The following is a 21,156-nucleotide window of genomic DNA, read 5'->3' on the forward strand; positions in this document are numbered from 1 at the left end:
AGAAGGGTGAAAGTAGAGGGAAGAGATCTGGTCTTTCCTGGGCAGGGAAAGGAAGTGCAGGCTTTTCCAGTGTTTGTCTTTGCACCTCTGGAACCCTGAGACAACACTGAGATGACTAAGAACTTGTAAAAGTGGGCAACAAATGTCAAATCTATCTTGTTTATCGTTAATGAAGGGCTGGCAGAGCTTCACAAGCCTGCATCCAACCAGCATATACCCACACACAGAACAATGAAGACAGAATTACCCTATAAAGTCAGTGTCTCACTGGACACTGGAGGCTAACAAGTAAAACGCCATGTGCCAGGTGTCCATAACTTCTTTTGGAGTTGTTGACTCGTAAGTATTTTAGTTAGGGCTTCTATAGTGGATAAAACTGTGTGCCCATAATAAGCAACTTGTAGGTACTGGTTTATTTTTGTTATACTTCCACATCACAGTCCTTCACTAAAGGCAGTCAGGGCAGAATGCAAGCAGGGCAGGAACTTGGCAGGAGCTGATACAGAGGCCACAGAATACTGCTTACTGGTTTGCTCTCCATTTCCTGTTAGTTTTCCTCACTAGTAGCTCGGAGAGCACTTCCAGCACTGTGAAAGCTAGCATGCAAGATGAACCTTCCAGGTCCACACCAGCATAATTTTGCAATGTTCTATGACTTAAGCATGTTAAGTCATTGGTGTATTTTGTAATAAGGTCTCACCTCCAAGTTCTGGATGATAATCTAGAACACTGGCAAAAGCCTATACTATTTGGGCTCTGCGGCCTCACTGGCCAATTTTCTGTCAACTTGTCAGAAACCAGTCATATGGAAAGGGGACCATCAGTGGAAAAATTTCACCCACCCTGAAAGTGGCCTGTGGTACATTTTCTTAACTGAAGATGGATGTGGAAGGGTCCAGTTAGCTCACTATAGATGGTGCCTTCCCTGGGCTGGTGGTCCCAAACATGCCTAGCTACGAATCCTCAAGCTACAACAATTGACTGGCCTAGAAAGACATGGCCAGAAAATGGAATACTATTAGTAATAAAGAGAAATCAGTTAACAAGTCATGAAAAGATGGAGAAGACTTCAATGCAAGTAAATGCTAAGTAAAAGTAATCAATCTGAGAAAACTACTGCATCTCTGACCCCATCCCTGTCTCTGTCTCTGTCTCTGTCTCTGTCTCTGTCTCTGCCTCTCTCCCTCCCTTCCTCTCCCTCTCCACCCCCCTCTCTCTTTCTGAAAAGGGGGAAACTACAGAGACAGCATAAAGATCAAAGGGAAGAAAAGGGGGAGCAAAAATAAAATGTTAGGGCAATGAAATGATTGTGTAGTGCTGTGATGGTGGATACATTGCACTATAAATTTGTCTGTGGGAGATAACGATGTGTTAGTGTTGGTGGGTGCATTGGTTGGGGTTCTTTAAATAAATAGGACCGATAGTATGAATACATACATTAAAAGGGGATTTATTAGACAGTCTTATAGGATATGGTCTGGATAGTCCAACATACCAGCAAAACAAAAACAAAAACAAAAACAAAAACAAAAACAAAAACAAAAAGACCCAGTATCACGTTCTGGAATAGGTTCCAGAAACTAACATTACCATCAAGGACTTGAAGCATACAGTTAGTAATTCCCACCACATTTCTCTATTTGGCCTATGCAGAAGACAGACAGACGGATCATGGACTATGACAGCTGCCAGCAAAGACTTAATCAAGTAGTAATTCTTAACCGCAGCTGCTATTTCAGACATAATCTTAATTAAATAGATAACACATTTCCTGATGCTTGGTGAGCAGGTATTTATTTAGAAATACTTTTTTTTAAGATATCTGTCCATAAGGGCCACAGGAAGATATCTGTCCATAAGGGCCACAGGAAGATATCTGTCCATAAGGGCCACAGGAAGATATCTGTCCATAAGGGCCACAGGAAGATATCTGTCCATAAGGGCCACAGGAAGATATCTGTCCATAAGGGCCACAGGAAGATATCTGTCCATAAGGGCCACAGGAAGATATCTGTCCATAAGGGCCACAGGAAGTAATCTGTTTTCAGTTGGCCAGGCCAGCAATAACACCTTCACTGTTCTACCTCAAGGGTTTATCAACTAACTCTCCAGCACTTGATATAACTGATTTTGAAGGGCTCTTGATCATTCGTTTCTTCCACAAAATATCACACTGGTTTACTATATTGGTAAGATTTACACTGATCGGACCATGTAAAAGGAGACAACAAACACCTTGGATTTAAATGTTGGTAACGCATATGTACATCCGAATAATAAATCCAACCAAAGTTTAAGAGTGTTCTACCTCGGTAAACTTTCTAGTCCAGTAGTATGGGGTATGCAGAAATAGCCTTCCTAAGGTTAAGGATAAGTGGTTGTATCCACCCTCCCACTAGCAGGAAAGAAACAGAATGCGTAGTGGGCACTTCTGTATTCTGGAGGCAGCACATTCCTCACTTGGGTTTGTTTCTCTGGCCCATATACCAAGTCACTCAGAAAGACACTATGGTTAAATGGGACCTGGAGTAGGAGAAAGCTCTTCAATAGGTCCTGGCTGATGTGCCACTTGGACCATATGACTGGGCAGAGCTGATAGTACTTAAGGTGCCAGTGGCAGACAGGGATGACATCTGCAGTCTCAAACAGACCACTGTGAATAAATCATAGCAGACACTTGGGGGATTTTGAAGTAAGGATCTATCATTGTCTGCTGAATTGTCTCCCTTTGAAAGACAGCTCTTAACCTGTTCTGAACAGTTTGTAGAAACTTGAGGGGGTTGGGGTAGAGAGATCACACATACACATACACACACACACACACACACACACACACACACACACACACACACACACCATGGGACACCAAGCTGAGTATTATCTGACCCACTAATTCATAATGTAGGGGTGCACAGCAGTAATCCATTATCAAATAGAGGTAATATACACATGATTAGGCCCAAGCAAGTCCTGAGAGAAAAAGCAAGTTACATGAAGAAGTTTCCCAAATGTCTGTGGTTTTAACTTTGTCACCACACCTTCTTCTAATCCCAAGCATGCACTGATGGCTTCATGGAATTTGCCCTATGACCAGTTGACAGAGGAAGCAAAGTCAAGGGCTTGGTTTATTGATGTTTCTTCACTATATGAAGGCACCACCCAGAAGTGGAGAGCTTCAGTGTTAAAAACCCCTTTCTGTGACAAACATGAAAGACACTGTAGCAAAGGAAAACCTTCACAGTGGGCAGAATTTTGGGCCTTACATTTTGCTTGTTACGTATAAATGTCCAGATGTTTGACGGTTTACTGACTCATGAACTGAAGCCAGTGGTTTGGCTGGACGGTCAGAGACTTGGAAGGGGCATGATAGAAAAATTGGTGAGAAAGGCATTCGAAGAAGAAATACGTAGATAAAGCTTCCGAATGGACATTTTTGTCTTGTGCAAGTGCTCCTCAAGAGATGGCTTCAGCACTGGAGCCAATACTCATAGTTAGGACAACCCATTTTTGTGAACCATCAGCCTCTTTCCCCAGCCATCTCTTCCCTGGTCATTTCCCAGTGGGTCCATGAACAAAGTGGCTATGGTGACAGAGATGGAGGTTGTGCAGAGACTTGATAACATGAACTTCTACTTGCCAAGGCTGACCTGGCTGCAGCTACAGCTGCTGCTGTATGCGGAGGCCAACAATGGGCCACCGATAAGAAATGGCACAAGTAAGGGGAGGGGGGAGGGGGATGTTAAGGGGAGGGGGGAGGGGGATGTTTGCCCGGAAACCGGGAAAGGGAATAACACTTGAAATGTATATAAGAAATACTCAAGTTAATAAAAAAAAAAAAAAAAAAAAAAAGAAATGGCACAAGTCCGAGGAATGACCAGCCAACAACATGACAGCATACTGATTGTACGTTCTTTGTGGAAAAGACATTGCTTTAACTTTATTGGAATAAAATCTTATTCTAGTTATAGATTTGCCTTTGTTGCTGCATGTAATGCATCTGGAAAATCTATTATCAGTGGTCTTACTGAATGCCTTATCATTCTATCTCACACAGTATTGCTTCTGACCATGGTCAAAGAACAGCAATACAGAGTGTGTGCTCACAAAATCCACAAGACTTACCATGTTCCCCACCATCCTAAAACAAATGGCTTGATAGAATGGCGGAGGCAATGGCCTTTTAAAGACACAGTTATAGCACCAAAGGTGGTGATAGCTTGGATGACGTCCCAAAAGGAGGGTTGCAACACTGAAACTGTCCATTTCTGCTTTCACATAGCACAGAACCATCAATAAACCAAGCCCTAGTCTTCTCTTCCTCAGGTATCTGATCATAAGCATACTCCATGAAGCCATCAGTGCATGCTTGGGAACAGAAGGTATTAGAATAAGAGTTAAAACCATGGACATTTGGGAAATTCCTTCATGTAACTTGCTTGTACTCTCAGGGCTTGCTTAGGCCTAACGGTTCTGGGAAGGCAATATATGCTTTGAATCAGCATCCAATACACAGTACTTCAGTCTGGATTCAAGAGTCCAGGAATAGGGGACAGAGTAGGGAATCATACTACTCAATTTTAAGAAAAATTTCACTTCCTGTTCTTATGCTCTGCTGGCCTTGAAGTTGGTGCCAGAGAGTGGGCTATTTCTATGAAGAATGTGGCCATGTGTTTAGGAGGATTTGGAACTTTAGACTTGAAAGCAGTTGAATGCTATATCAGAGTGTAAAGAATCATCCTCATGGGAACCTAGGGAACAACAGCACTAACAGAGGCCACCATGGACACCCAGCTCAAAGGCTTTCAGAGGGAAGCAAGGACTTTCACAGTGCTGGGCTAGAAGCCAGTCCTGTGATATTTTGGCAAAAAGAAAAAAAAATGGCTGCAATCTGTCCCTGTCCTAAGAACCTGCCTAATACTGAATTAAAATGCGATAGATTGATTTCCTTGGCAGAGGAGATTTCAAAGCAGCACAATATTGAATCTGTGGAAAGGCTATTATTGAAAACTTTTAGGTAGTCTACAATGACAGAGAGCGAGTAAGGCAAAATTCAGAGTTTGTAGAGAAAAGAACAACAGGAAGCTTGATGATGTTACAGGCTTGATGCTGTGATTGTTAAGAGATTAGAGAGAGTAAGCAGAGGCCTGCCCTACATTGAACAAAAGGAGGATGTCCTCAGGGCCAGATCCTACTTGCTAGATTTCCAAACTACAGAAGAGAGCTAAAGGCATCTTCTTCTCAGAGGAAGCAACTAAGCACTGAAGTGTAGTGTGATTCAGGGTCCATCCCAAGCTGGCAGCAGAACTTAGCAGTGTAAACCCATGTCCACACGATACGACTGGCTTTAGGGGCATAACAAATGCAAGAATGAAGGGGTATTGGATTTGTCCTCCATGGCTTCAAAGAGCTGCAGAGGCCAGTCAGTATACAAGAGAGTCCTGCATGAAGGCCCTGAAAGAGCAAGAGACTGTGAAAAGCCATTGTGTAAAGCTGTGATGTGGAGCTGAGTAGCAGAGGAGAACCCTAGATGCTGGAGATGCCAGAGCCACGAGATCTCTGCCCAGCAGAATTATAAAGGGAGAGGAACCAGCAATGTTTCAGGCAGCGAAGCTGGAGGGGCAGAGCCTCTGAGTCCTTTGAAACTAAAGTAGCAGGCACTGGACATAGGCTGCAGGGTTTGCTGTTTGCCCTGCTGGGTTCTGGTCTTACTTTGGTTCAGTGTTTCCTCGCTATACCCCATTCCTCCCTTCTGGAGTGGCAATGTATATTCTGTGTTGTTACCCATTGGATGCCTTTTGATTTTATAGGGGGGTTATAAATAAGAGTTTGCCTCAGGAGAGACTTGGTATTGAGAGTGTGAAAAACTCTGGAGACTTTTCAAGTTGGACTAAATGCATTTTGCATTATGGTATGACCATAGGCCTATGGGATTGAGGGAGTTGAGTGTGGTGGGGCTTGAGTGAGAATGGCCCCTCAGTTTCAGGCATTCAACTACTCGGTAACTAGCTACTCACTAGAAGCTATGGTCAAAAGATAAAACTCAAAAAAGCACACTCCAGGCTATCTGCTAAACAACTCTATAAAGAGTACAAAATATTTCCCCGTCAGATTCAGCTACGCATTAAAAATACACCATTCCCCTCCCCCTCAAAAGCAAATAGTATGACCAATTTTAGAATTTTCAAAAGGTTATTTGACTAAAAATAAATTATAGAAAACATGAAATTAATATGTACATTTATTTTTCACATTTGCCTAAAATAATGAAAGCAATATTAATATTATACTATACTTTTCATGTACAAAAACAAATGTTACTACCTTGGAATATTCTCGGGGTAAATGAAAGAAAGCATTAATGCTTTCTAACAGGCACATGTATTACATCATCCACGCCCGATCAAACAGGATGGTTATTTCTGTTGTTTTTAAGTTTTTGTTTTGTTTTATTTTTGTTTATACAGGCTTCATGACTGCATATGGGTATGTGCAGGTGAGTGCAGGGACCCTGGGAGCTAAAAGAGGGCATCAGACCACCTGGGGTTAGAGTTACATTCACGCTGTCACTTCTTAGGTGCTAGGAATTGATCCTGAGTCGTCTGCAAGAGCAGCAGGCACTCTTAACTGCTGAGCCATCTCCCCAGCCCCTGAAACAGGATGTTTTCTGTTCCGAAACGAAACAGAGGAGTCTAAGGGACGGTATCCAAGAACCAAAACCATCTTTCCACTCCTGAGGTGAAAGGAAACAGCTGTGCTCTGTGGACTCCAAGGCCCATAAATGAGAGATTATCTCAGAACACATTCTTTGGCTTGGGTTCCTATGTGTGTCATTCCACAAAAGCCCACTGCTTCAAAAATAAAGACTCTTTGGGAAGAAAGTCAGTGTGTTGGAGGCCCAGTAACGTCCAAGAGCTGTGGATGTGAAGACTAATGCAGCTGAATACATTTCTTCCCACACAGGCATTTTCTTGGATTGAAGCAAATCAATCCTCATATTTAACAGAAGAGATTGTGAACCATGCTTTTATTCCTCTTATTCCAACACGACCTCTTCTCTCCTACCCCTCTCTCCAGCTCGAAAAGAGGACGACATGGGGAAGGCAGAAGAGTGTGCGATGTGTCCTGATTTCAGCTGTGGAAATGGCGGGCTCCTTACAGACAGTAGCCAGTGTTTTCCTAACAAGAGGGTTCTGTTTATTAACACTGTGCCTTTCTAGTCTTTTTCTTTCATTTGCGTCTACTCTGCAGTGCCCTTCAGCCTAGCTACTTCTCACTTCTTGAAAGATCACGCACGCTGGCTCCTTCTATCTCTTCCACATACAACTTAAATATCTGAAAGACCAGGACTCAAACTTCCGAAGGACAAGCTCTTTGCCAAACTAAACTAAACGTGCGAGAGTGGGGAAGACAGCTGCTAACCATTCCCCAAACCTCAGTAGTTTTGAGGAGACTGCCGAAAAGTGGAAGAAAATGATTCCAGTTTGGAGACTACACGGACCATCTGCTGCGAAAGGCAGAAGCCCAGCACTGACAATGACAGCAGTGCCTAGTTGTTTCTATATGATCCATGACCTAAGAACAAACTTTACAGTGTTAAACAGTAGTTCCCAGTGCATGAAAATCACCTGAACTCAAATGCAGTGTCCAGAAGTGAAGATCCATCATATATCACAACATGGCTGTCCATTTGCACATCCTCTGGCTCCCTCACAGACTTCACGCAGCCCACCAAGCCTGAAATATTCAGTATCTGTCCCTGCACAGAAAAGCACTATCCCATGGCCGCTTCTGAAGGTAACAAGTTAGACAAAGGCACATTGTGGCCAAGCAAGGAGAGCTGCAGCCTGCGTGCCCTACAAAGACCCCCGAAGAGGCTGGGCTCGGCTTCCTCCTATATAAGACATTAGCCAGGAAAACGACTCTACATATCCAAGACCCGAGAGGGGAAATCCCCAACACTAAAGCCACTCATTAAAAATGAAATGACCCTTCTAAACTCACATTTCCAAGACATGTATTTACCATGGGCCAAGCACCGTGCAAAGCACTAACCTGCAGTGATTCGCTGAATCCTTGAAACAAGCCAAAGAGTTTATTACCCATATTTTATAGCTGCAGTTATGGATGCAAAGCCCCTAGTCTGGGAACACAGAACCAGGAAGAAGATCCCCTAAGGACATGGGCTCATGAGGCTTTGACCAGACCGCTGAGGTCATAATGAAGAACCCAGGCTCTCGGCACTGGACACTTCTCAGAGAATCCAGCTTTTAACAGAGGTTCCTGAGAGTGAAAACATTAATATAGACAAAGTAGCAGGTACTTCTTCTGACACACATGTGTCTGGGTCAGTCATCATTGTGTGCATTTGTACATTATTTGGGACTTAATGCATATGTCTTTGTTGTCACTGACAAAAACATTCTTATCAAATTCCTAGTTTTGTATAGTAGGGAATGCATCATATACAATATTCTAGCAAAAATCTCAATGTTTCTATTAAGGGAACAGAATATATATTAGATCCCTTGGCTGCTGGAGAATTAAAGGAGTTTAAATTTGTACTTTCAAGACATATTTAGGGACATGAAAATAGGATTATTCATTGCTAAAATATTCATTGCTATACATGTATACAGTTCTAGAATATAAGTTACCTTTAACTTAAGTTTTATCATTATCTTTAAAAATTGGTTTTGAGCTAGGCCTGGTGGCACCATCCCATAACCCCAGGTACTTGGAAGGCTCAAGTAAGATGATCACAAATTTATAGCCACCAAATAGGAGAGCAGGTATTTCAGGCTGGGACTGCTGAGCAAGAGCTTGTTTCAAAGTAGAAAGGCTGGGGACCTGGCTCAGTGGTAGAGTGGTCCCCTATATCCAAGTCCCTAGGATCAGTACTGTTTGAAAAATATAGCTTTGAGGGAACAAATTTATGTTTCGCTAATATGTAAGAGATTGGCTGTACATGCAATCAGCTATGTAAAGCAAGATATGCACACAGAGAAACTACAGGAAAACACCAAATGCTACTTCCCTGCATGGCAAAGCTACAAGTCGTGTTTATTTCCTTTAGATATGAACTGTCGAGAGTGAATAGGAATTACAAGAAAACATGTTCTTTATTAGCATCCTACTGAAGAACAACTTGGAAAACATGTGCATTTATCAGCGTTTACTAATGGGGTCCCTTTGTTCCCCTTTTCTCCCTGAAATGGCCATGAAAAGAAACATCAGACAGTTAAATACCAACAATAGCAAAAACATCCACAAAGTGACTGAATGGTGAAATCTGAAATCAGCACAGGTGACAGGAGGCGACATCTCTTTTGATGTAAAATGATAGCATAAGGTACCCATGCAAAGAGACGACGGCAGGGAAAGGAAGTCCCAGATCCGAGACCAGAGTGAGTATGCAAGGGCTGGAGGGCAGGGAGTGCATCCTGGGCTGGTCATCATCTGCACCCAACAGTGGGTGGAAGAAAGGGTGAGAGAGAGCTCAGGCTTGGGGCATGAACCTCTGCTAGGGCTCTCTCAAGACAAGGAGTGGGGGAGAGGGGACCACACTTTATCTTAAGCTGTCTTCCATATTGTTTCCAGGGACTAAGAACTGAGTATAGATTCTACATTATCAGACAAGAAGGCAAGCGTAACCAACTCTCCTAGAAGTGTTTAGTTAGGTCCATGTGTCATGTGTGGACTCTCTCAAGTGCTTTAAAAAGACTCACGGTTCATGGGATGCACACACACACACACACACACACACACACACACACACACACACACTAAACTAAAGACAATTTCATTTAATTTTTTTTTTCCTTTCAGTTACTCACTCATATTTCTGTTGCTATTTTCTCCGGCACTCCCATCTTCGCCCCTTCTGTGTACTAGCCATAACTAATCACAGACATCCTGCCCTACCACTGGGAGGTCCATGATTTGAAACCACAGGTCAGATCATTTCATATATCAATGTGTGCAACCAGTGTTTAGAAATCTTGTGAAAAAAAAAAACAACAATAACAAAAAAAACCCTTCAGATTTAAATATCTAGAACACTAGCATTAATGAGACACTCTTCGCCTCAGCCCCCACGGGCCCATAACTACCAAGACAAGGCAATGTTGGATTTGTGTTCAGCATGTGTGAACCCTACAAATGTCTCCAGTACATATGATCTCTTCAAACCTGACACAGAAACAAAGATTTACAATGTACGAGAGAGAACCACCAAAGCCCAGTGCTCAAGTAGTCGGACAGTATATTTATTATACCAGAGAGTGGCCAAATTTGTATAGCAGAAAGTTAATACTCAAACTCTGGTTTAACACAGCAAAGTCTGGGTGTGTATAAAATGTAAAAATCACAAGAAAAGAGCCAGGAAAAAAAATCAACAGGGGTTACCTTTGAAAATTGAGCCCTTCGTCTTCCAAAAACAAAAGGATTCAATACTTTTCTCCACAGTATACCCAAGAGACCACAAAGATGGTGTCTAAGAGAGTCAGGCTTGATGGTAAAGTCTTAAAATACCACTACTTAGTAGGCTGAGGCAGGAGGATTACAAATTCAAGGCCAAGCTAGGCCAGCCTGGGCAACTTAGTGAGAACTCTGTCCAAAAAAAAAAAAAAAAAAAAAAAAAAAAATGGCTTGAGCTATAGTTGAAGGCTTGCATGTAGGGCCCTTGGCTTAATCCCCAGTTGGAGGTGAGAGGTGGGAGGGGGAGTACTTAAAAAAGGGAAATGAGCTCAGGGGAGCTATCTGTAAGAAATCAACACAGTAACCACAAGTCACACTCACTGCAACACTAGCTTTCAGCTGGAGACTCCTCCCTTGAGAGGATTCTCAAGCACAGCAGCGCCACTCCTGTATGTGAATGCCTCCATGGGAGAGACAGGGACAGACAGTGGCCCCCCATACATGGTACAATGTACTTCTAATGCTATCCCCATCAAGGCCTGGCCTGGAGTCTCCATCTCCTCAACCATGGCGACTCAGCAGCAGACACGAAGGTGGTAAGAGATGGTCTTCAAAGCTGAGACCATTCGTGGAAAGGAAGAGTTGACAGAATCAGGAGGTCTGGAAAGCCCAGCAAGTCTAAGAGGCTCCCACAGGGCCAGAGGTTACCTTCTCCCCAAACACCTCAGATTTAGGAAGGAAGGGTCCAAGGGGAGCCAAGGCCTCTAGAACTTCCTCAGAGAACAGGAGCAGATAAACTAAAAGATGGTTTTCTGGAGCCACCATCAGAACAGGGTAAATTTCAGGACAGTGAGAGTAGAAACCCCCCTTTCTGTCATGCCCTGACTGGGGAATAACAACCTTTGAAGGCCACAAACAGTACCTCCCTTTCAGGACACTAAAAGACCCAAGGTCCTGCTCACCTCTGAGGCCATACTAGGCTTTAAAATGTCATTTGCATTAATGCATATTATGAGTGTGGTGACATAGGTGGGAGGAGACTGAGGAACTGGCCCTTAAACTCTGAAGGTGCCCTAATTCCCTCCCAAGCCCAAATCCTGTGGCATCATTTGCTGTGTCAGATGAGAAAGGAGAGGCTGGGACAGAAGAAGGAGAAGCCTGCACCCTCAGGACTGTGGCCTGACCCACATGCCATGGTCATCTGAACTATACTCCCTGAGATAACCATAAGTTCACTCTCTATACCATCCACCCACATATGGAGCTCGCCATCTCTCTCCATCTGTCCCAATAAATTAATATGTCAGGGCTTATAATCCTCTATAAACATAACTTTTCCAATCCTAAAGGCACAACAATAAAACTTGTTCCTATCACTATAATTATAAATTCCTAAGCTCATCATTTTAACCCCAGATGTAAGCGTTGCTTAGGAGTTGGGGGAGAGAGGGGAAGGAAAGAGGAGGCTTTCAGTTCCTTAGTCGAATGCACACACCTCATTCATGCAGAGTAACATGCGAACAGTCCTTCTCTTTGGGGAAGCCTTCTCAACCCTCTGGTTAAAGAGCAGCCATGAAAACCCTCGTGCCTAGAATCAAACATGAGAGTTCCTATAAAGCAGAGTCTGACCTTGAACCTAAGTGTTTAGGCTTGTCACGTTTATAAGGGTCAGAAAGACAAGATGGGAGTGCTCCAGAAAGGTGAGCTGCAAAGGATATTTTACACAGAGAATGAATTCCTAAAAACTACAAGTCGTACTCCTAGAGCTCACATCCACAGAGCCAACACTTTCTACATAAAATCCTATGTGGGTCGGTAGCTTCTGGAAGAGAGTCAGTTTTCTTTAAGGGCATGTCTGTCCCCTGCTAGGACCATGCTCCTAGGTTGACCACACGCCAAAGGGATTCAGTGAGTTACTAAAAACGGGAAGGGGGTTGGGGGCACACAAAGTTGGGAGGGGTAGGGAGGTAGACGTTAGATCTAAAATGAGCTGGGAGAAGAGTAGAAATATGATCAAGACACATTATAAAAGTTCCTCAAGGGTTGGGGATTTGGCTCAGTGGTAGAGTGCTTGCCTAGCAAGCACAAGGCCCTGGGTTCGGTCCCCAGCTCCAAAAAAAAAAAAAAAAAGTTCCTCAAATCATAAAAATGTTAGCTTAATTAGTAAAGGTCACAAAGAAAGCCTGTCTTGGCAGCCATGCACGCACGGTCACATTTTACAATGGTCTCGTTAGAACCCGAGCCTACGGTGCCCCTGGAGCATCCTGTCAGGCTCCCAATGGTCTCCTCCAGTTAGCTGTAGTCACGACACCACCCAGCATGGCTGGAGACTGTGAAATGGGAATCTGATTTACTCATCACAGCACCACACCCCACCCTAGTGCTCACACCATCCTCTGCTCTCAGGATCACTCATGGAAGTCCGACCTGGCGTATTCCCTCTCTCCATGACTGTGAAGCCACATGGGCACTAAGCACCAAGCTAGGGGCAGGCAGGAAATAACTAAAAGCTCCAAGTGGGTGGGATTATTCAGAAATATGAAAATTATACAAAAGGTCACTCTGAGGTGAATTCTGAATCCGGTCATTACAGAGTCATTCAGGGAGTTCCTTTCTAGAAGCTTGTTTCTTACTGCATATGTACCTTTTGGTTGTTTTGAGACAGGGTCTCACGTAGTCCATGCTAACCCCAAGCTTGCTATATAGATAAATCTGGCCTTAAGTGTCAGTCCCTCCTTTCTCTACCTCCCGAGTGCTGGGATGACAGGGTACACCATCATGCCTGGCGTGTGTGATACTGGGGATCGAACCCCGGTCTTTGGGCACACTCGGCAAGCACTTTACTAACTGAGCGACATCTCAGGCTTCTATTTTAATGTGAGGATTTTGGAGATGGGAACCACAACAGATCAATAATTGGGTTAACACTGTGGGTGCTTTAAATCAGATGAGAAGCAGTGAATTCATCCTGAGGGCCAATGGACAAAGAAAAAAAGAACCCAAGTTCTAACTGTTGTGCATGAGGAAGACCAGGATGGTCCTAAGTAAGACACTATGTTAAGGCTCCTAGGCCTGTGGCCCTGATACTTAAGATGTTACTACCATGCTCAAAACAGCTGGCCATGCCATTAGGGTCTGCCTAAGTGCGGGAGCATCCAGGACCTAGATGCCAATCAAATGGGAGTGCCAGAACAGGTGTCCTGACAGAGAACCAGGAATTGGGCAAGAGCTTGGCATAGAAAACAGAGCAAGACCAACTCCTAGGAACCAAAAGTCCCCAAAGAACCCCGGAGCCTCAACATTCATGAACAGACTTGGCACTCCAGGAGGGGAAGGAAGGTATTCAGCAAGAACCAGAACCCACACGGGATGGGAGGGGTTCTCAGTAAGAGGACGGCACCGGTTGCCACAGCAGCAGCTCTGACTAGAATGCAGCTTATGTTAGGGTGAGATCCTGGTAGGCAGCTCAGTAGGTGATTTGGATTTATAGCCTAAACCCAGACATGGCAGAACAGGCAGTTTTCTTCCCCAACAGAAATTAAGGATGTTAACAGAAACTTCAATTTCAATTTCGGTACATGCTTGGTATACAAACTTGGGAGGGGATAGTTTCTAATACAGTGTTTCAAAGCCAGTGTCTCTGCCCAAAGAAATTGTAAGAATGTCTCCAATTCTGGTATTCCAGGAGGACAACCAAGATGAAGCTTCACTGGTTCATCAAAACAGACCCCAAAGCAGCTGCAGAGTGTGTATTCTAGAAAACCCCAGAAACCTCAGCAAGCGATGCATCAGAGGTCAGTGAGAGAATCTGGACTGTAAGCAAAGATGAGACACAGCTCTCTTCCAGACCTCCTGAGTCGGAGACGCCTGTCAGCTGGGTGTCATCTACGGCCCTCCCTCACCTGTGCTCAGAGGGTCGGGATGTGGCAGCATCTCCCAGGAAGTGCAGTGCTTGTTCTGAGTCTGAAGAAAGCATGGCCTTTCCACAGGAACCCTATGCTGAAGACAGCTCTGGTCTCACAGGAGTGAGTTAGGAAAGCCAGGAGACTCTCATGAGGCAAGTCAAGAAGACCCTGCCTGGTGCTTCTTCAGATTCTCTTAAGGGGCCTGAGTTAAACCCCTTTAGCTTAGATACGATGTTATTAGTTATGATATTATCTTTAGTTTGTTGAGTTTAAATTGTTCACAAGTTCCCAAAAACATGAAGGGAGCCAGCAGAAAAGATGGGACTCCAAGTGCTTGGTGAATCCCAAGAATATAAAACCAAAATAGCTTGTCAAAATCTTTGGGATGTTGCAGTTTTAAAATCCCATACCAATCAAAACGTACAACTTCAAAATTCCCCTTTAATTTCTGCTCCAAAATAGGTTGAGAAACTTGCCTGTAACACTCGAAAAGGTGTTACAAAATAAAGTAGGAACTATCTGGCAAAGACGAAGCCGGCAGCATCAGTCACCAAGTAGCTTGTTCTCTCCGTTGGAAGTCCCTAACCTCTCACTACAGCTACACACTCAACAACTGCAGAGAACCAATACCCGACCACGTCGATGTGGGGGAGGACCAGAGCGAGCAGCTCAGGTCTCACTTTCTTTTTTTGTTTAAAGATTTATTTATTTAATGTATATGAGTACACTGCAGCTGTCTTCAGACACACCAGAAGAGGGCATCAGATCCCATTACAGATGGTTGTGAGCCACCATGTGGTTGCTGGGAATTGAACTCAGGACCTCTGGAAGAGCAGTCAGTGCTCTTAACCACTGAGCCATCTCTCCAGCCCCAGTTCTCACTTTCTGTATGGAACAGAACCATTTTCCAAAACCTAGGCAAATGGCTTTCACTTTAATTCAACACACACACACACACACACACACACACACACACACACACACACACAATTTGCAGTGTGTGTACCAAGTTCCCCTGGATTCCTAAACTTGGTACCTGCAGTCAGTCAAACATGCATACCAGATGGGTTGTTTTCTCTGTACGTCAGTCAAATGACTTTCTCCTTCACACTCCCGCAAACTCTTATTCAGACCTCAAGACCCTTCTTACATTGCCCCTTTCTGTGACATCTCAGTTCCCCCAGCTCTGTGCCCCATGCTTCCTGGCCTCTGATCATCTGTGATATCCAAGGCAAATGGATTAAGTTCCTGCTTTGGCTGGGCCATAAGTTTTGGTGGTTAGGTGAGCTGAAATAATAAATTCGAAATGTCTCTGAAAAAGACAGTGAACCCAACTTCTGATAAACAAATTCCACTCCAGGGCCATGTCTTAAATTTTCAAAACTAGACTGTTACAGCACCAATATAACAAAAGACTAGAAATGATCTAACTGCACTCAGAGGATTCCCCTTAAACAAACATTAGCAAACATGCAGAAGTTTTAAAGGATCCCGGGGTTGGAGATTTAGCTCAGTGGTAGAGCGCTTGCCTAGCAAGCGCAAGGCCCTGGGTTCGGTCCCCAGCTCCGGGGGAAAAAAAGAAAAAAAGAAAAAGTTTTAAAGGATCCCAGGCTCTCTTGGCACTAGTATGTATATTTTTCTCCAAATTCCTCTAATTTGAGCCAGGAAGATGGTTCAGTGGGTTGAGGGACCTCCAACCCAGGTACCTCAAACAAGCTGGGTTTGATTTGTGGGATTCATGTGGTAGAAGAGAGAACAGACCCCTGCAAGCTACACTCTGACCTCCACAGCTGCACTATGGTACACACACACACACACACACACACACACACACACACACACACACACACACAAACAAAAGCTACATGTCCAGTTAAAGCCTGAGTCCTATTTCCAAGCCACAGCATTCACAAGGATACAGGGACGTATCTCACAGGGAAGTCAGAATAAATACAGGAGACAGAGGACACGGGGTGTTTGCTACCCTCCTGACACAGGCACCCAGTGAAATGTTAGGTTTCCCCATCACTGGCATCATCATCCAGGGAATTTGCAAAATGTTTTCCCTCTGACTTTACTCAGCCACTGGGTGTAAACTCATCACATTTATAAGAGAAACCAGCAGCCCTGTACATCTGAAAGTCAAGCGATTGCTCTCCCAGGTGGTTCATTATTTATGCAGGGATGGATTACACAACAGTTGAGACCGGTTTAGACAGAAACCCTTTTCCTCTCAAGTTTTGTTTAAAGAGCATACTTGCAACCCTTTTCACATTTTTACGGTAAGTGACAAAAGAACCCAGAGACCTGGCAGGTTTCTCGTAAGTACCACACATTTATTTTCACCCGTCACATGAAGTATTTATGCTGCTCTCCTCTCGCCACCACAATCAATGAGCCATTTGAAGGAGATGGCCAAGGTCAGACATCAGGTTTCCAACCCCAGTGGACTGTCACCAAATCTATCCAAGATGAGATGCCCCCAAGGTTCATGTGGCGTTCAGTGCGTGTATTATCCCATGGCCCATCGGATTTCTCAAACGCTGTCTATGAGAACAACATTCTGTCCTGTACACTGACCAGCTGGGTAGAGCCACCCTCCTTGCAGTGCAAGAGTGGCTGAAAACCACACAAAAGCTCTCTAGACAAGCTGAGAGGCCAGAGGGATCTGAAGAGGAGAATGGTCGACCTACTGAAGACTGAGTCTCCGTGCCATATCTAATGAGTAGCAGCGGGATTCAGAGACAAACCTTCATGGGCCAAAAGTGATCCCATAAAAGATAAAATGCCACACAAGGTGCACACTGTGGCTGAAATGATGCCTCAGGTGTATCACAGACAAAACAGAATGGAAACATATCCCAGCCAAACAACCTGGGCAGCATTCTAAGGTAGCTGCTCCTGTATTCTTTTCATAATTAAAACTGATTTACAGGGGAAAAAAACAGATTTTATTCATCTAACCAGTGATTATTTCTAGGCGATAAGGATGGTTTATAAACTTTAATATTATTTGTTTATTATCTGTATTTGTCATTCTAAAATAGAAAAAATATATTCTATTATTTACGTTTTGGTTTTTGAGGTAGGTGCTGCATGCTGTATAACCAGGCTTCTCTCCAGACACCACTATACATATTTGTTGTGGTTTTTTTTTTGTTCTCTTTTTTAATCACAAGATTAAACAATTAAATGGGTATAATCAGACATCTAATTGTAGATACATAAACTAAGTTAGGACCAAACGAGTAAGGATGAAGCTGCATTCTACAGTTCCTGGGACTCCCAGTGCCCAGTAGCCTAAAATACAGGCTACATCAAGGAATGTCTAAACCAGAAACCAAGGAGGGTGGCGAATGCCTTGGATCTCCATACCCAGGAGCTCAGTGTTCCATCCAGGTAAGCAGGGTCTACACAGTAAGTTCCAGACCAGCTAGGGGTAGATGGTGAGACTGTCTCAGAAAGAAACAGAAGGGGAAAAGAAAGCAGAAAACAAAAAATTTCTACGGGGAATACTCTGAATGTTCCCCTTCTCCCCCAACCCTCATGGGAGAAAAAGGGGTTGGGATTGGGAGAGCTTTCTCCTCTAAAGATCTACCAGAACTTGCCTGGGCAGCTTCCTCCCACCAGTGGCCCCTTGCTGCATACAGGCTGCTTAGTGGGAAAGATGCATTAACTTTGTTGTTTAATGTCCCTTGCTATTTGTGATGCTTCATGGAACCAGGCTGTGGAACCATACAGGGGACAAGCTTCCAGATTTACCCATGGGGATCATCCAGAGTAAGTCAGCCTTTAAGAATGTCTGGAGGGATTACCTTGATGCGGTTAACTGAGTTGTGAACTCTGATCTTAAACAAGGGCAACACCATCCTTCTTTGAGCACCCCATCCTGATAAAAAGGAGGATGCTATCCGAGTGGGAGCATCCATCCTTCTCTCTTCTGGAATGTAGATGTCATGAGGCCAGCTGTCTCCAGGAGTTTCCTACTGTAGTAGGCTATACTCATGAACTGTGCGCCAAAAGAAATCCTGAATCATTTAAATTGCAGCAGAAAAAAAAAGATAAGTAAGACCTGCCTCTAGGCTCTTACAGTAAGTCCTCTGACCCTCGCTGTCCCTTCATCTGGCTCCTGTCTTTCCAGTGCTGCCCATTAAATTAGAAGCCATGTTGTCTTACTCTGCTACTACGGAAACCCTGTCCAACACAGGAAGAGAATCTCTGGGAACTCTTGTCCCAGATCTCAGTGCCATTAAAGTAACTATTTCCCAGAATAAAGAACACATGTTAATTTCCTGAGCACTACAGGCCTTATGGTTGGTCTTTCATCTGTCTGCATGAGGCTGAGAATCACGTGACCGCTCTTTTTGGTAACTTTACAGGAGTCTATGGCGTGCATGCCTACCAGCTTACTTCTCTTCTCGCTTACTTATTATTCTTCCCTCTCTGCCCCAAGCCTTTTTCTTTCCTCTCTTCCCCAACTCTGTTTGATAATTTGAATGTTTAGCATTATTTTGGAGAAGAGACATTTGGAGAGAGTATAAACAAAGCAATAGATGAAAAATTAAAACTTAAATACGTTCTCGTGGATGTCGGGCTTCTTTGGAGACCTTCATCCCCATGTCTTGCCTAGAGTAGCAGGAAAGAAAGCACAGTACACCTGCAGTGGGGATTCAGCACGGCTGTGCATAAGAGTCCGGCTGGGGTCAGAAACCTGGTTCTTTCAGAGTCCTATCCAGTTGTAAAATATTCAGGGCTCTTCACACAGGGGCAAAGCACAAATCCTGGAATCAAGCGTGTGTGTTGTACTCCTCGACGATTCATACATCACCACCCCACTGCTGTTAGGAGATGAGTTAACCTGCTGTGCCTTACTTCCCCCCCGCTAGACAATGGGAATAAAAATGGTGCTGACCTGGTAGGGTTACTGAGAAGGGAATGAGTTCAAACATGTATGGATGACTAGACCAGTGCCTAGCACCCAGTACATGTGGGGCAGTATGAAAATAAAGGTTTACATGTGGGACAGTATGAAAATAAAGGTTTCTGTTTTCCAGTAAGCCAGCACATTGCTTTAAGTTCGACTAACACTAATATTTCTCTCTTTCTGTTACTAGGTAAATAAAGTGATTTTCATGGCAACCCTATTTATGTATGTTTGGGCCTCACTTATAAATCCCAGTGAAGTCAGAGTTCTCTCTAAATAGTACAAATGTTTAGCCATGTGTTTTCTGGTTTGCTGGAGAGGAAAGGGCAGATATGTAAACAACAAAACTAGTTTCCAGAGCCAATCTCCACTTCGTAACAGGCTGAGTCCTAAACCACACCCAAAGGTGCATGAACACACAAGCTCACAATCACGTACACAAAGGCAGACTCCTGCCAGCACCCACAGACCCAACACTGACTTCACTTTTAATGTGTCTGGAGGAATGAAAAAACCTCACGGCCTGATTGTCTAACACATTCTTCAAAATCAAGTGCTTTGTTTAGCCATCAAAGAACTCAGCTTAGTTGGACACTTGAGGTCCTGACTTACATATGAGTTTACAAAACTGCCACCTCATACATCCGCATCTAAATTGCAAATTGCAAACTTCTCAGATTTCACATAGAAGGCAGCCTCAACCAGCACCACCCAGCCTCGGCTCAGGCCAAAGCCAGACTGAGCCACTTCCTTCATATGCGGCCCTGAAGAATTTATGTCGACAGAGAATGCCTATTTCGCAAATGTGTGTGCATTATTTTCAGATTCAGGAGTTGATGCTGCTACAAAAGAAGAAAACTGGATAATTATTGAAGTTTAAGTGACTGTCACTTTAATAAAAAAAAAACTCAAGGAAAAAAAATCACTGAAGCAGCATAAGCGGCTATAAAGGTTGATAGTATATGGCTCAAGTTTCAGCCTTTGTAATACCAAAGCTGCAGGAGACTGGAAAAAAGAGGGCTGGGAATTCGTCAATCATTCATCTCCTATTTTCTACGATTCCTGTTAGTTCCCTATCCAAATGAAAGTTCCCACGAGTTTATTTTGTCAAGCTGACATATAACAGTCCCTTAAAATGCTCTCGTTTCTCCACATCACAGAAACTACTCTAAGAACGACGTTTTAAAAAAGCGAACCAGGAAGAGTGGCCAAGAAAACTGTTTTGAGGAACTTCGTACTCTCTCCAGTTTAGTTCGCCCGAGTCACCCTAAGCAAAACACTTGCATGCAAGACAGAGCGTTACGTCCTAAAGCTAGGAGCCGAGAGGGTTGCAGCCCAGCTGTCCGGTTGGCAGTGCCAGTGTAGCTCTCCAAAGCTCTCTGGAAACCTCGGGTCCCCGTTCCGCTCCAGTCCGAGCCCCGCAGCTGGAGGGTGCAAACCCCACCCAGCCGTAGCGCACTTCCCGTTCGCCAGCCGGTCAAGAACTCCAACTTGACAGCGACACGCCGAAATATGAGGAAGTGGCCGCGACCTAGGTGCTGCCACCACACCGCCAGAACGTCCTGGCGAGCAGTGCATACAGAGTCCGAGGGCGCTCCTCGGGAACTCCGGCACGGGGTCCCGCAGCCTGGAGACCCGTACCCGCAGCGCGCAGAACTCTTACCTGGTTTGACCGGTTTGGGAGGTGGCTTGGACATGGCGCTACTCGGAGCGGCCAGGCTCAGCCGCGGGAGCCCCACACGCAGACAGGAACTGGGAGCCAAGCCTGCGCTAGCCGCGCCCGCTCCGGACCCGCGCGCAACCCGAAGCGGGACACCGGGACTAGCGAGCTCCGCAGACAGCCCAGCCTTCCCACCAGGAAGTGGCCGCGCCTCGCCGGCTGCTGATTGGCTACGGCAGGGAGTCCTCTGC

General features: G+C 44.5%; 1 protein-coding gene across 2 annotated transcripts in view; it reads right to left on the bottom strand.

Annotated features, from left to right (window-relative positions):
* Ostf1 (osteoclast stimulating factor 1) overlaps nucleotides 1–21,108 on the bottom strand; it is a 47,191-nt gene extending 26,083 nt beyond the window's left edge. Inside the window, exon 1 of one of the 2 annotated variants that reach the window (NM_148892.4) lies at nucleotides 20,909–21,108. In NM_148892.4, coding sequence (NP_683690.2) covers nucleotides 20,909–20,942 — 34 coding nt within the window. In that variant the 5' untranslated portion in view covers nucleotides 20,943–21,108. The remainder of the gene's footprint in view (nucleotides 1–20,908) is intronic. The other variant, XM_063282375.1, reaches the window with a different exon arrangement.
* Between the last annotated feature and the right edge of the window lie 48 nt (nucleotides 21,109–21,156).

Source organism: Rattus norvegicus, chromosome 1, assembly GCF_036323735.1.
Source record: "Rattus norvegicus strain BN/NHsdMcwi chromosome 1, GRCr8, whole genome shotgun sequence".
NCBI lineage: Eukaryota > Metazoa > Chordata > Mammalia > Rodentia > Muridae > Rattus > Rattus norvegicus.